Raw genomic sequence first — 17,112 nt, forward strand, 5'->3', positions numbered from 1 at the left:
ATCAATCCAAAAATAGTTTAGCTGGATATACATTTTCCAAACATTAGATTCCAATACAAATATCAACAATTATTTTGAATGAAAATGAGGGCATTATCATTAGTCATCCATCACCTTTACATAATTTGTTTCCCGTGTCCACCAAGCAAAGACTTCCAAAACTAAATTTTGCCTAGAAAAAAAAATTGTATTTGGCTATAAATATTTATTTCACGTTCCATACCATTTCATGCACATTTACATAATTACTTTTTCTTTCAGTTAAACCATTAACAATTTCCACAAAATCTACATTGCATTGATGAAGCAAAATCAATCATCCATGGTGTGGTTGCTTCTCTCTTTACATCTTTTGCTCTTTCACTTTCCATCATTCACTTCTTCTTTATGTCATCAAGAAGAAAACTATGCTTTGCTTCAGTTTAAGTCCTCCTTCACTATAAATACCAATGATTATTCTTGTGATGAACCTCTTATGAAAACAACAACATGGAAAAATGAGATTGATTGCTGCTCATGGCATGGTGTCACGTGTGACACCATCTCAGGGCACGTGATTGACCTCAATCTTGGTTGTGAAGGCCTTGAAGGTATAATCAATCCTAATAGTACCCTTTTCCGTCTTGCTCATCTCCAATCACTCAACCTTTCCCACAATAATTTCTTTGGGTCTCATTTTCATTCTAAGTTTGGTGGATTTTTGAGTCTTGCACATCTCGACTTATCTGATTCTACATTTCAAGGAGTAGTTCCACCTCAAATCTCACACCTTTCCAAATTAGAATCACTTCATCTCTCTGACAATGATGAGTTAGTTTGGAAAAAGATGACCTTAAAGAGGTTTGTGCTAAATTCAACAAACTTAAGGGAGTTATTTTTGGATTCCAATGATTTGTCGTCAATAAGACCAAGCTTCATTCATTTTCTCTTCAATAAATCATCCTCTTTGGTTACTCTTAATCTTGTATCAACAGGACTAAGAGGAAACCTCACAAATAACTTTCTATGTTTGTCAGGTATTCAAGATTTAGATTTGTCATTAAATTATGAACTTCACGGCCAACTTCATGAATTGAGTTGCAGCAGTTCTCTTACAATCTTGGATCTCTCGGATTGTCAATTCAAAGGTCCAATTCCTTCGTCTTTTTCAAACCTCGCAAATCTTACGTCTCTAACTCTCTCATATAACCACCTATACGGTTCAATCCCATCCTCACTTTTAACACTTCCACGTCTAACTTTCTTGTATCTTGATAACAACGAACTCAGTGGTCAAATTCCCAATGCATTTCAGATGTTAAACAAATTTCAAGAATTAGATTTGCATGGAAACAAATTTGGAGGTGAGATACCAACATCCCTTTTCAACCTTCAACATCTTATTTACTTGGATCTTTCATACAATTCATTTAGCAGTCAAATCCCTAATGTGTTTGGTGGGATGACCAAACTGCAAGAAATCCGTCTAAATTCAAATAATTTCGAAGGACAAATTCCATCTTCATTACTTAGCTTGACTCAGCTTGTTAAATTAGATTCTTCTTATAATAAATTAGAGGGTCTCCTACCCGACAAGATTATAGGGTTCCAAAAGCTAACTGATTTGAGTTTAAATGACAACTTGCTAAATGGAACAATTCCTCCATGGTGTTTATCCTTGCCGTCTTTGCAATATTTGTATCTACAAAATAATCGACTTACAGGGCATATCGACGAAATCTCATCACATTCCTTAGAGATCCTGGATCTATGGAACAACCGGCTACAAGGAAATATTCCAGAATCCATTTTTAACCTTGAAAACCTAACTACACTATATCTATCATCAAACAACTTGAGCGGTGTCGTAAATTTTCAACTCTTCTCCAAACTTACACGTCTGTTATACTTATCCCTTTCACACAATAGTCAATTGTCACTAAACTTTGAATCCAATGTCAGCCATAGGTTTCCTTCCTTAAGCCAATTGGAATTGTCTGCTGTCAATTTGATTGAATTTTCTAAACTAGAAGGAGAATTCCCGAATTTGCAATCTCTTGATCTTTCCAACAACAAACTTAATGGAAGAATGCCTAATTGGTTACGCGAAATATTTTCGTTGATGTTTTTGGACCTCTCTCAAAACTTGTTCACGTCAATAGATCAATTGATTCAAATTGCAGGGGAAAGTGGCGGTCTTAAAGGCCTTGATCTTAGTTTTAATTTACTGCATGGTAACATCCCTTTTTCAGTTTGCAATTTGAGTTCACTTGAATTTCTCAAGCTGAGAAACAACAATTTGACTGGCACCATTCCACAATGTCTTGCTAATTTATCATCCCTTGGAATTTTGGATCTACAAATGAACACATTTTATGGCACTTTGCCAAGTAACTTTTCAAAGGAAAGTGAGCTTCACACTCTAAATCTCTATGGAAACCAACTAGAAGGTCACTTGCCTAAATCTTTGTCCCATTGCAAACACTTGAAGATTCTAAACCTTGCCAGCAACAAAATAGAAGGCAATTTTCCTAATTGGCTTCAAACTCTTCAGTATTTGAAAGTGTTGGTTTTACGAGACAATAAGTTAGATGGTTCCATTTCCAATTTAAAGATCAAGCATCCATTTACCAGTTTAGTTGTTTTTGATATCTCAGGAAATAACTTTAGTGGTCCGCTACCAAGAGCCTATTTAAACAATTTCAAAGCCATGATGAATGGTACTCAAGTTAAGGAGGATGTGAGTTTGTCATATATGGAAAAGGACATGATTACTACAAGAATTCATCGTGGTGTTTCCTATGGTGTTGAGTACTATGATTCTATGACTGTGACAATGAAAGGAACCAATATGGCATTGGTGAAAATTTCAAAACTCTTTGTAAGTATTGATTTGTCAAGAAACAAATTTTCAGGAGAGATTCCAAATACTATTGGAGAGCTTCATGCACTCATAGGGCTTAACCTTTCTCATAACACACTCACCGGACATATGCCCCAATCCATAGGAAACTTGACAAACTTGGAATCTTTGGATCTTTCCTCAAATATGTTAACCGGTGTGATTCCTAAAGAATTATCCAATTTGGATTTTCTTGAAGTCTTAAACCTTTCCAATAACAATCTTGTGGGAGAAATACCTCAAGGACCTCATCTCAGTACATTTTCAAATGATTCATATGAAGGAAACTCAAGGTTATGTGGATTTCCCTTGTCAAAAAATTGTAGACCTGTACAACACCCTCCACCTTCACCGAACAGCATCTTTTGGAGTGAAGAGAAATTTGGATTTGGATGGAAACCGGTGGCGGTTGGATATGGATGTGGATTTGTGATTGGAATAGGCCTTGGATACATTGCATTTTTAATTGGAAAACCTAGATGGCTTGTGATGATATTTGGTGGTCAGCCTAAGAGAAGAGTGAAAAGGAGAACAAGATTGAGGAGGAACAATGGTTCAGCCATGAGTCAGATGGTACAAATGTCTTAGTTTTATTGTTGTAGTTATTTAATTTTCTCTATTGTGTGGTAGTTTTTATTTTATGTTTAAAATAAGTTTTGATGTGAGTTTAACAATCTGGTATCTTTTGTTTTATCAAACTTGTTTGATCTTGGGTTGTAAGTTTGTATTCTAAATGTATTGTGTGCTTTTATTTAATAAAATTGCAAGTTTTTTCTATATGCTTGTAGTTGGAGATTTTATGTATGTAGCTAGAATTCACTTTTCATCTAAAATCTATAAAATATAATATTCAGATTACACCGGTCAAGATTTTAAATAACGGTCGCGGTTGCGTACAGGCTTTCACGATTTCGGCTGTTACGAGTGTTGCGATATCGATTGCGGTTGTCGTGGTGTGAATTAATCAGAACATTGCATAACGCTTAAATAATGATACTAACGTAAATATCTTAAACTAGAGATATATTTGGAGTTCTAAACTAGATAACGAGATAATATTATGTAATTTATGATCAAATATGTGCTAAAAATATGATTTTCATCTATCTCAATTGAAAAAGATATCTGGATTCTATGTCTATTGTTATGAACGACATTTTTTTCGGTCGTAACGGTGTTTTTCCGCAGTTGTAACGGTGTTTTGTCGTGATTTTTCTTCACTCAGTAATAACGGTGAAAAACGGTAACGTCGACTACCTAGACCTTTTTGTCGCGGCCTTTTTCTCGGTAACGTACCGTTATTTTAAAACCTTGATACCGGTGTTAACTTTTTTTTTTTATGTAGTAAATGAATTGATGTTCACTATTTTGTGGTGATTTCATAAAAAATACAAGATTGAATTGTCATTTTCAAGCTTCTCAATTATAGTCAATTGCCAATTTCTCTTAAAAAAAAAATATCCCTGTCAATTATGTAAAACAAAATATCTTTGTCAAAAAAGTCCTAATTATCATTTTTTTTATGCATTCATCTATATGTGGAAGGATTATGATGATGACAACGACTTGTGGAAGTTTTTTCCTTTTCATACGTACTATCAAGAAGATAACCTAGAGGGAGAGATCAAATGAAAGATATTTTGAGATGAAAAAACAAACTAACCTGCAATTATTGCAACTTTTCCACATTGGAAGAAGACTTACAAGTCAATGTAAATGTAAAACAAGATATATGGGACCACCTTAATAATAATCAAGTAGAAATGTTCCCCATCTCAAAATGTTTTTAAACTAAATTATTCAATTAATATTAAAGTTTTCAATCACTATGTATTTGGTCTAACGAAAGCAATTTGACTTAGACAATATGATGAATCAAGATTCAACATGGACATGTTAATATTTACATTAAGTTTCTGACACCGAATCGAATAGTATTACCTCCTCCAGTGAAACAAAACAACTTTAAACTTGTCTAAAATCCGTATTAATATTTATTCAAACTACTCTTGAATTCATTGGCAAAAAGAGAGGCAAGTAGCAATAGTGACTTGGTCTTCCACTTGGGATTTTGGTGCCCCATGATGGTTTTTCCATCCTGTACAAATTTGCACATATTAAGAAGTTTAAAATAGAAATTTTGTATTAAAACTTGCATATTTAATATTAAATATAAAACTTTTGAATATATAATTGTTGTTTTTCAAGAAAAAGCTACTACTATTAGTTGTTTTAACATGTGCAATGTTGCACATGTTAGACAAACCTTTTTTTTAAATGCAAAGTAAAATTTTACTCTTTATAGCCATGATATTTTAAAATCATGTACAAATCTAAATTTAATTAAATAATACATGAAATTTTCTTTTGAAATATTTTCGAAACATACTATCCAAACAAAGTACATTTTAGTTTAATTATAAAATTTCAAACACCCTCTAAGTTACTATAATTCAATTAATTATCACATCCAAGAACTTTAAATCCTTAACAAGTCAGAATAAAATCATGTTCAATTAGTCAAACTTTAGATTAGTCTATTACCCAATCCATAACACAGTGCAGAAACTGATGAAGTTGTAGCGTGAATTCGTCTCATAACCATTGCGATAACAACTACGACATGTTGTTGTGTCCAAACTCCAAAGAAAGAACAAACCAAAGAGTGATATCTATTAATCCAAATATGTAAAAGAATAAACACATAGTACTCAAAAGGTTTGATTCAATATTTGCAACTTGAATAACCTTTCCGTGTTCTGATTTGCAAAAACTCAATAATCAATAAATAAAATAAAATAAAAGGTGTTTTGTCTGTGTAAATTGTGCAAGGTTGAGGACGTAGGTGTGTTGTATAAAGAAGAAACGGAAAGAGGGTGGGTGGTTATGGAGAATGAGGATTGTGGCAAGGAGGAGAAGACAATATTAGGCGTATTCTAGATTTACAATGTAATTTAAGGTAATGTTTGTTGGAGAATTTAGAGCATGATACACAATCACCATCTTTTTTTGGTTTAGTATTATTTCAAAACCAATTTTAAGATCTGTACCATAGAAATTTGTACAATGTACATGCATTATTGAGTAAAACTTTTACACGGAATATAGGATAATAAGTCTTTCAGGTTTGTGTGTCGAGGATATACAATAATAAGGTTTAGTGTAATTGGTACGTAATTAATTAATTGCGAGGTCAATAATATTTGAAGGGATGCTAACTAGCTATGTTGAAGGTAAGGAATCAAAAGGGCCGGAAGAAAGTGAAGGGGACATAGATAATGGTTTGGTGTAGCCACGTGATTTTATATAAATCACCATTCATCTAAACATAGTAAATAAACTATCACCTAATGTTCTACTACAACTTGCTAATTTGTCATTTGGAAGTTGATACAAGACTTTGATGAGAAATTTGGTTTTTGTTTTGTATTTGGTTTGTATTCTATGAATAAATGTGTATATTTAGTTTATATTATGTTATGTCTCCCACATAATATGCAATTACAATATTTTAAAACTTAGGAGAAACTAAATGATGGGTTAATTTAAAAATAGCATAAACGTTGTTCCATCTACATACTCAAGCACAATGATCAAACCTAAGCCGTTTATTCAAATGAAGAGTATGTTGATCCCCGCAAAAAATCTTGCCATCCAAGCAAACCAAAAAAAGAAACACCGACTCAAACTCCGTTCGATGGATATCAAAGCAAAACACAGTAGTAAAGTGCAGTCTTGTAGAAAAAGGGTACGTCAAACTTGAGTGAAAGATTGTGAAAGTATGATTCACGATACATTGCCTCAAGTGGAAATTGGTATTCCTTCCAATTTACAGCTCAAGTTTTGATTTAACAACCATGTTCTAAAGCCAATTAACTGTCAATCAAATGAGAACAGAAAGATATGAATGCCATGGTCATTCATTCATCGGCGAATGAAAAGTTTGATAAATAAGACATTAACCTTTGAAAAAAATATGCAAATAAAGCACACAATAAGAAATTATATGCCAGACATAGTAGAAATAATTTATATTGGAAAAAAAAGAGTAGAAATAATTGCAATATGGAAAACTCCGCATGAAGAGAAGATATATGATTTGTGGACCATTCCGGAGAAAGCGATGATGTACCTTTTCTCAAACAACAAATGAATATGCTATGACGTGTTAAAAAGCCCCACTAATGTTTCATAACCCTCTACATGTCATTAGATCAGTTATGAGACTAACACACAATTAAATATAAGATTTTAATCTTCCATTTTTAATGATTTCTCAAGATTTGAACTCATGACATTAGATGTGAGAATTAAATGAAATAATATAATTTTAGAGAGTATTTTAAAACCTTAATTAAATTGAAAAAATATTTTTTTTGGATAATAAGTTTGAAAAATAATCCAGATTTAAAGATTTCAAGAGTTGTTTTGTTCAAGTTAAATATAGACGTAATTATAATTATATCTCTTCAAATTCTTGTTACAACTGAGACTAAGGGGTCCTAAACTTAGATGTCTAAAGCCTTTATATAGCTAACTTAGTTGAAGAAGAAACATGTTTGTTCATTTGTAATATATTAGATTTAGGCCCCGTTTGGTTTGAGCTTATTTTAAGCTTATGAAAAATAACTTATGTAAATAAATAAACTTTTATTTTATTTTATAAGCTCTCACTAACGAAAATCGTATATTCATAAACTGTTTTTTCATTAACTACCTTTAAAACTTATAAATAATATATAAAAACTTATTTATCTGCATAAGCTGTTTTTTCATTAACTACCAAATTTTTTATAAAGTGCGGGGACTAAAACCAAACAAAAAAAGTGTAAGAACTAATAGCAAAAAGTGATGAAAGTGCAGGGACCAAAGACAAATTTAAACCTTATTGAAAAGATTCAAACCAACATCTTCTTTTGTCTCAACGCCAATTCTCTAGCATAATTGATGAAAGCATTGTTCCATAGGAATAATAATGAGACAAAATTGAATTGTCTTTTGAATTTAATTTGCTCAAGAATGTATATTGATATTGATCATCAGATCAATAACTGCGTTTAAATCAAGAAGAAAAGAACATGCTTAATCCAAAAGGCAAAAGTGTAGAATCCAAATAACATTAGTATTATAAATATGAATGAACGCATTTCTTCTTTACCGTAAGTCTTCTATTTAAGTTTTAGAGATCTAATATAGACTTTAATGACAATTCAAAAATGATATAATTTCAAACTTTTGTCGTCATTTAACTTTAATTAAATAATTCATGAAATCATTTCTTTTGGAATTTTTTCCAAACATACTATCCAAACAATATTTTGTTTAGTTTAATTAAATAACTTAAATCACTCTCTAAATTGCACCTTTTCAATTAATCATCATATCCAAGAACATGAGATCAAATCATTAAAAAGTCACTCAAATCAAAAGAATAAAAATTCTATTCAATTAGTCAAACCGTAGATTAGTCTATTAACCGATCCACAACACATTGTGCAGATAGTAATGAAGTTGTAGCGTGGATTAGTCTGATAACCAATGAAACGTCTAATATCCTTGCAACCAAACCATATCCCGATGTCCTAACCATGGATTAGTCTCATAACTGTTCCACTTAAATTCATCATTTAATATAAATATTGTTATCTTGTATGCATCTTCAAAACAAGAGATGCATTTTTTTTTCCATATTGATTACCAGTAAGTGCAGAAACTTCATTTAACTTTAAGGTTGAATCTAGAAAAACTTTAGAATGTATTGTCTAACATAGTTAACATCTTTGAAGGTTAAAACTCATCTAAACTCTTCCTTTCAAAAAAAAACTCATCTAAACTCATTAATTAGACAAGCCCATAACTAACGCACATACATATTATAAACATAATGCAAGTGATCTTGTGTAAAATTCTTAGGCCGATTGTCCTTGGTAGATTCGTGTTGAAGTTTTTCAAAACATGGACCAAAAAAATGGAAATTTTTCTCAATTCTTTTGAAAGGTAATTAACAACATTCCCAATAGCCTTGAAAACTGAAAAGTCTCATTCTCAACGTGAATACAAACTGAAATATCAAGGTTTGGTCATTTAAATTTTTCAAGCAAATTAGAAACCATAATAAAATTGTAAGCAAACAAAATGTTTAAACAATAAAATTGATTCTAACATGTTTGGTTGATGACGAGTAGAATTGATTCTGCCTCCAGAATTAATTTTACTTGAAGCTACTATTTGTAACTTTTGATTCTAGAATTGATTCTCACATACATATTTAAAGTTTAACTCACTTTTTCATAAACGTATCCAAACACAAACCACACAACCAGACACACACGCTTAGACGAAGTGTTGTGAAAGTGACTCAAAATTGGAGTTTGGAGGCCAACATTGATGTTTGCTGAAAGTACAAATCGGTGGCCGATTTGGAAAATCGGTGGCCGATTTTGGCTGCCTTTTGGGAGGCTTCCTGTTCTGGAAAAATCAGTGGCCGATTTGGAAAATCGGTGGCCGATTTTGCGTGCTGTTATTTTTCAGAAACGTATTTTTTGGGCCAGATTTGTTACAATTTTATGGGAGTTTCTTTTACTATAAATATAGGCATTGTATCAGTGTAAACCTTGAGATAGAGGGGGCTGAAACAAGGGTTTAGAAAGGCAACAACAAAACTAGGGTTTGTATAGAGTTTGTCTCTTTGGAACAAACACTAGGTTTTGAGGGTTGATTCACCTTGGGAAACACTATTAGGATTGAGTCTCTTGGTTACGGGAAGAGGCTGGGATTTGGGTAGAATTAGGCGGGAGACTTATTCTTGTAATCCATCTCTTTTGTAACGTTACTCATCATATAGTGGAACGGAGGGCTGCTCTCTCCCCTAGACTAGGTCAATTTGGGCCGAACTGGGTCAACAAATTCTTTTGTGTTCTCTCTTTCCTTTTCTCTCGCTGTTGTTTTCTACTTTTGGCTTGTAATTATAACTGTTTCATACACTTTGATTTTGGTTGCTTAATTTCAATTTTCAATTGCAACTGTCAATCTCAATTTCAACTGTCAAGTTCAATTCAATTTCAACTGTCAAATTCGAAGCAATCTCAATGTCAATTTCAATGTCAATGTCAATGTTAATGTCAATTTCAATGTCAATGTCAATGTTAATGTCAAATGCCAATGTCAATGTCAATGTCAATGTTAATGCCAAATGTCAATGTCAATGTCAATGTCAATGTTAATGTCAAATGCCAATGTCAATGTCAATGTCAATGTCAATGTTAATGTCAAATGCCAATGTCAATGTAAATGTCAATGTCAATGTTAATGTCAAATGCCAATGTCAATGTCAATATCCAATGCCAATGTCAATGCCAATGTCAATGTCAATGTCAATGTCAATGCCAATGTCAATGTCAATGTCAATGCTGATGTCAATTTCAACTGTCAATTCAGTTCAAATCAATGTCAATTTACTTTTGGGCCAACAAAAATGGTCATGTCTATTTTCAAATCAAGTCAATGACAATTTACCCTCAATTGGTATCTTGTTAAACCAGACTTTCAATTTGTATCTTGTTACTGGTCAAGTGCAAGGTTCAATCCAAAAAGAACCACTTGTACCTGCGTATATGTCTATGTTTCCGGTCAAACGGCAAGTTCGATCCAAAGAACAGTTTGTACCCTTTGCTTATGTTTTGTTATCGGTCAAACGGCAAGTTCGATCCAAAGAACAGTTTGCACCAACTTACATGTTGTGATATTGATCAAGCGGCAAGTTCGATCCAAAGAACAGCTTGTATCTACCTTTTGTCTATATTTCTGGTCAAGTGGCAAGTTCGATCCAAAGAACAGCTTGTACCCGTTTCTTGTTTGTATTTCCTCGGTCAAGTGGCAAGTTCGATCCAAAGAACAGCTTGTACCTATCTTTTGTTTGTATTTCCGGTCAAGTGGCAAGTTCGATCCAAAGAACAGCTTGTACCCGTTTTTTGTTTGTATTTCTCGGTCAAGTGGCAAGTTCGATCCAAAGAACAGCTTGTACCTATCTTTTGTTTGTATTCTCTCGGTCAAGTGGCAAGTTCGATCCAAAGAACAGCTTGTACCCGTCTCTTGTTTGTATCTCTCGGTCAAGTGGCAAGTTCGATCCAAAGAACTGCTTGTACCTGTCTATTTGTTGCCCGTTCTTTCTACCTTGATGTCTATAAATCCCTTGGTGGTGTGACACGGCCCGTAGATTCCGGTTCGATTGTCTTGCATTCATAAATGAAATGTTGCATGGCATTCATGTTTTTGAAAATCTGAAAGCGTATTTTTACGTCCAAAAGCAGTGCAAATGTTAATATTTAAGTATCTTCGTCCCGTCAATTCTAAGACTTCGTCTCTTGACTCCCCGGACAAAGAAACTTAAATAGGGGCAGCTGTTATACCCTAATTTTGGACCTAAAAATACTTGTTCAATTCTTCTTTTCTTGCATTATAAGTCATTTGATATGTCTCTGATCAATTACATCTTTCTCTGCATTTTATTTCAATGTTATTTGCGAAATTCACATAGAAGGGTATTTTAGTCATTTCCTGCATTCAACTTATTTTAATCCTTGAAAATTGTTTGAGTCTTTTAAATTGGTTTGTATAAGCCTTTGTTTCAACCTCATGTCAAAATTCATTTCAGAAAACATCAGTTGAGTCATTTTTTAGTCAGTTTAGCCCCTAGGGGCATTTTAGTCATTTCATGTGATAAAATTTCTTTTCAGTCTTTTAAAAATTTGTTTGAGTCTTTTCATTTGGTTGGAATAAGTCTCTGTTTCATTCTATGTCAAAATCCATTTTAAAAAATTGCATTTGAAGTCATTTTGAGTCAGTTTTGCCCCTAGGGGCATTTTAGTCTTTTCATGTGTCAAAGCCCTGTTTAAATTCTAAAAAAAATTGTCTCTGAGTCTTGTATAAATTCTTGCTTTAATTTCCTGTTAAAAATCCATTTTAAAATTTCATCTGAGTCATTTTTAGTCGTTTTAAGCCCTAGGGGCATTTTGGTCATTTCACATAATATTCCTGATTCGTTTTGATCTGCTTTGTTGTTTTTAATCGTCTCGCTTTACGTTAATTTTCATTTTTACTTTTTCAATTCAATTTTAGTTTTAATTTTCATTTTAGTCCGCGCACTTTCGTTATTTACATTTTAATCCCTTTTAAGTTTGTTAGAGTCCAAGTGCCACGTGTCCAAATGTTATTGGTCTTTAAAAGTTTGTTACAAGTCAAGTGCCACATGTCTCTATCCTATTGGTCCAAGGCTAATGACTTAGTCTATAAATTGGTCAAAGGGTCAATTCATTCATTCACCAATCATTTTTTACAAAATTCCACAAAAAAAGTCACAAATTTTCTTTTCTTTTTCCTCTCCCCTCTTCTCTCACGTGTCTATTTTTTCTACCACCCTAACAACCTTTTTCTCCACCACTCCACCACCATAACTAACTCTTCCTCCATCCCTAACTAACTCATCCACCACCATAACAAACTCAACCACCCTAATAACCGCCATTATCACCATTCAATCATCATCTTCATCACAAAACCTTCAATTCCTAATCAAATTCAATCCAAAGACTCGTCTGAATCCATCCTAATACCGCAATCATCATCTTCATCATCGAAGTTCATCAACAGGATTTTCCGGCATCGGTTACAACAACAATTCGAACTCGAAACAGAGCTGAATTGGCTCAAGCAGTGGAGCAGATCGGTTCCTACAAAGAAGCAAAGAGCAGAGTCCGAACCTGTAGCGCCGGCGGTGAATCTCTCGCAACAACGGTGAGACGGCGAAGTTGCGAAGAACGCGACAAAACGAAGAAGAAACGGTTCGAAGTTCCCGCCGTGCCTCCGATATCTTCTCCGATCCAGATAGAGGTAAGTGTTCTACGGATCATGAATTAATACTCCTGTTTTTAAGTTGCTATTTCGATTATTGTTATCGTGTTCTTGCTAGTATGAATCTAGAGGTTTGACTCTTGTTCCATCTGAATCTTGTTCGTGAAAATCCTGCGAATTTGCGTGTCTGTGATCTTTTCTTTTGGACTCTGAATTCAAATACGAACATAGGATAAGCAGGGGATAAAAAGAGGATTATGTATTAGGAACTAAGGTGGAGAAAAAGAGTAGAAAAGCAATAACATGAAAATAGAGAAAAGAAGTTCAGGCGGTGGCGCCGCCACCCCTGGCCGGCCAACCGCCGCCGGAAATGTGCTGAGGAAGACGAGGCTTAGAGTTGTGAAGGAGGGAGTATGCGTGGGAAGGATGAAGAAAGGAGAAGAGATAGAGAGGCTGTGTGTTGTTGTTGAACGTGAAAGATGAGGAAGAAGGGTTATAACCCGTTTTTCTCCATAACCCATGGGTTGAACCGCTCCATATCCATTCCTTAGGCCCATATATTTTCCTTTTGTCTTATTTCTTTGCAGTTTTGTTACTTGCACCCCCCTTCCCTGCATGCTTGTGTCAAATTTCGCTAATTACACCCCTGTCTGCTTCAAAGAACTTTGTTAAAATTCTAAAAAAAATTTTGCTATTAATTTTCTTGCATTTCTTGATCAATCTTGGCCTAGTGCATGTGAATTTTGATCGAAGAAATGTTAGGAAATTATTTTGCCTGGCTCATTTGTTTTCTTTTAATTTTTGTTGAAAAAACTTTGTTGAAAACTTGTAAAAAACTCGGGTGAGCTTTATTGCGATAATCTTGACCAATTTAGGGTTGTTTCTTGTGCATTTTGAAGGCTGGAAATTGATGGAGGAATACATGGGAATTTGCGTGTGTTTGTGTTGTTTTTTGTCATATTTTGTGAAACTTTTTGCATATTTTAATTCCAATATCTTGGCTCATAATAATTGGTACTTGATGGATGATTTTAGAGTTTTATTTGTTGCATAATATGTAGTGTTTAGTGCTGTTTTGAATGTGTGGTAATTGTTTGCTTAGTTAGCAAGTCACTTGTTTTTTTTAATATGTGAATTAGTGTAAAATTGCCTTAATTTCATACCACGATTCCTTGGCTTACAATTTTTCTTGTGGCTTTCACATTGGGGCTGAACCTAAAACCCCTTTGAAAATGCCAAAATGGATCTCTTACTTGCTTAGGAATTTTGGGGTATTCTATTAAGTGCATTTTTGCCATTTTTTGTTGTTGTTTGTCACCATGTTGATATGCTTCATTTTCTTGCCACTTTTTTCTACTATCACATGCCTATTATTACTAACCATTTGTTCATTTGTTGCATACACCATGAGCATTCCATATCTCATCCCTTTCTCCACTTTAATTTCTTGCATTTTAAGTTTCAATTCCATACAAAAATTAGAATGTAAAGATTTAGGAATTCTTGTAAAATTTTGCTTTCATGCTTTTAATTTCTTGGCAAAGAGGCCATAGAATGTATCTAGGGTATGATGTAATAAGGACAATGGACTCTAATGATGTACACCGACACAAGCACCGACACATGCACACACTTCACTTTAGATAAATAGCTAAGATATGCATGTTTAGATGTATGTTTAGGATTGTATGCTTAGATGAATGCCTAAGATTTATACTTAGAAAAAACCAATTTTCCAAACAAATGTGAACAACATCACTCAAATCATTTTCTTAATAAACCTTGGGGTCCAAAACCCCATTGAATTTTCCTTTTATTTTCTTAATCAAATTTCAATGAACTTTAATCAAACTTTGACTTCTTTTGCAAATGACTAATTCAACCTCACAATTTTACAACCTTATGCCTTTGAGGCCTCTCAATCTCCATTTTTCAAAATTTCATTTTCAAACTTAAAATCAACCAACAAAAACAAAAACATTTTTTGAAAGAGAACTACGGTGGATTTGATCCCTTAATCGGGTACGTAGGCAAGGAATAAAATTCCTTCAATTCAACTAAAATAAAAACCCAAAAACATTCTTCTCCCTCCAATTCTTCATTTAGTAACTCTTAGGTGTAAATATCATTTCAAAATAGCATTTAAAAATAAAGCGCGCGCGTAGAAATTAAAGACGGTTCCTATAGGATACTATAGTCGTTATGGGTGCCTAACACCTTCCCGTAGCGAAAACAACTCCCGGACCTCGATTCTCAAGGGTTTTGCTTACTTTTTCCCTTCCCAAGAAAAAATAAGATATCACCGGTTTAAAAGGTTCAAACGTAATCAATGTTTGACACCCGAAAACCAAGATAAAACAAAATGCCACAAACATAACCTTACTCTGGAATATAAACACAACCAACATTTTGTCTACGTTGGTCGAACATTTTTTAGGTCGAACATTTATTAAGGCTTAAAGCTAACTCTAAAATAACAGCCTTTTAATTGCTAATAGTATTATCTAAACTATATATAAATAAAATATGCCCTTTTAGGCTGAGTTTTTCTCTTTTCAATTATACTCGTAAACAAATTTGACTAAAAGAATGCTATTTTGTTGGTGTCATTCGAAAAGATAAAAATTTATATTATATTTGTTATATTTTTTTTAAAGATATTATATTTGTTATATTGTTGGTATCATTAAAAAAGATAAGTATAGTTTGTTACAAATATAAAAGTACAAAATATACATTATTTATGCCTATAATTTTAGTCAAAATCACTATAATTTTAATCAAAATTTCATAAAAACTATTGTTTTATAATTTATACGCATTGCGTAATAAGAAGATGAGACAGAGAGGAACGAAGCATCCATTTAAACGCTAGTTTATTACAATCATAATTAGATATCTTCTTTTCATTTGTGAGACCTTTTACTTACGGTTTTTAAAAATAAAAATGACACCTAATACACTTACGGTTGGGATGGGTGAATGCTCATGACCCCATTCATAAAGGGCATCAATTTTTTTTATTACTAATACATACATATAAAATAATTAGATTGCATGAAATGCTTTTTAATATTATATGTCAAATAATTAGAGGGTAACAATTTTTTGGGCTTTTTTGTCTTTTTATTTTACTCATTTATGGAAAAGAAGAAAAAACAATATAAAAATAGACGAAAATAAATAAGAAATCAAATTAATAATTAGTTTTGTTGATATTCTCCGTCTAATTTCAAAGTTTTAAATGATATAATTTATAATTTTTTCTATAAAATAATAAAACTTTAATAAATCTTGTGCGATTATTTATAGAAAATTAATCTGGTTATTTGAGAGATAGAAGCATAGTACATAAATAATGTAATCAAAGTTAAAATTGATAATCTATTTGTATCTTTAACGTATATATTAATTATTCTCTCATAACATCTATGACTTAAAGAGACTTACTTAATATATGAAAAATGAAGAAGATATGTATTCTATTGGTGGTTCATGCATGTAGTTGGTATTGTTGTCTATGATTGAAATACATGATTAAAAAAAATCATATTTAATACATGAAAAATGAGACATATTTGTTTTCATTGCAAGATATATTAGTTATTTGTGCATGTAGTTTATGATTGAAATAATCCAAAGTCATGTTTAGTTCATGACCATAAGTGAAAATCATTTGTGTGATTTATCAAATGTTCAAAAGTATTATTATTTTTAATCTAAAGTGAATTTTATTTTTATTTTATTAATAAAACATGGATTCACCAATGTTCGGTAGGTTTATAAAAGGAAAATTATGGGTTGACACCCTTTTTTTCCATACCACTCATATACCACTCCAAATGACATTTTTTATTCATATTTCTCTTGCCTTTTATCAATTTATTTCTCTCTCATCCACTAAACAAATAGCACATAAGGGTGTAGAATGGAGGGTTGCCACATAGGGTGGTCAATGTATCATTACTCTTTCTAAAATTATTCTCTTTAAAATTTTATTCAAGCAAATTGTGTATCAACTCGCAACATTAGCTAAAAAATTGCACAACAACATTAAATGTTTATTTTCTTAGTAAGATTTAAGTTGTTTAATTTTTAGGTCATCCATGTCAACAAAAATATATATTTAGTAGCTTATATGGACTACGACTTTGTTAGTTTTGTGAAAAATAGTTGGTATGTTATTTAGTGTTGTTTGTTGCAAGGTTTCTTAGATTTATTTGTATGTTATGCAGTAAGATGCCTAACCTTATGTAGCCATAGTAATTCTTTATATATAGATGAATTTGTCTTTTTTTTTTTTTCCTTCGTAAATTTGCAACTTAAATTTTTCTTCTTCGCTTTCGCCCCTCACCACATTTTTTTTAAACTTACTTCATCTC

General features: G+C 32.6%; 1 protein-coding gene across 1 annotated transcript; it reads left to right on the forward strand.

The window, feature by feature from the left end:
• The first annotated feature begins 229 nt into the window (after positions 1-229).
• Positions 230-3,654, forward strand: LOC146913446 (uncharacterized). The gene has a single exon (XM_085716684.1). It carries the CDS (start codon positions 302-304, stop codon positions 3,467-3,469), a length of 3,168 nt encoding a protein of 1,055 aa, XP_085572810.1. The 5' UTR covers positions 230-301; the 3' UTR covers positions 3,470-3,654.
• Positions 3,655-17,112: the final 13,458 nt, after the last annotated feature.

Source organism: Medicago sativa, chromosome 6, assembly GCF_051527215.1.
Source record: "Medicago sativa cultivar Bolivia chromosome 6, Bolivia_mono, whole genome shotgun sequence".
Taxonomy (NCBI): domain Eukaryota; kingdom Viridiplantae; phylum Streptophyta; class Magnoliopsida; order Fabales; family Fabaceae; genus Medicago; species Medicago sativa.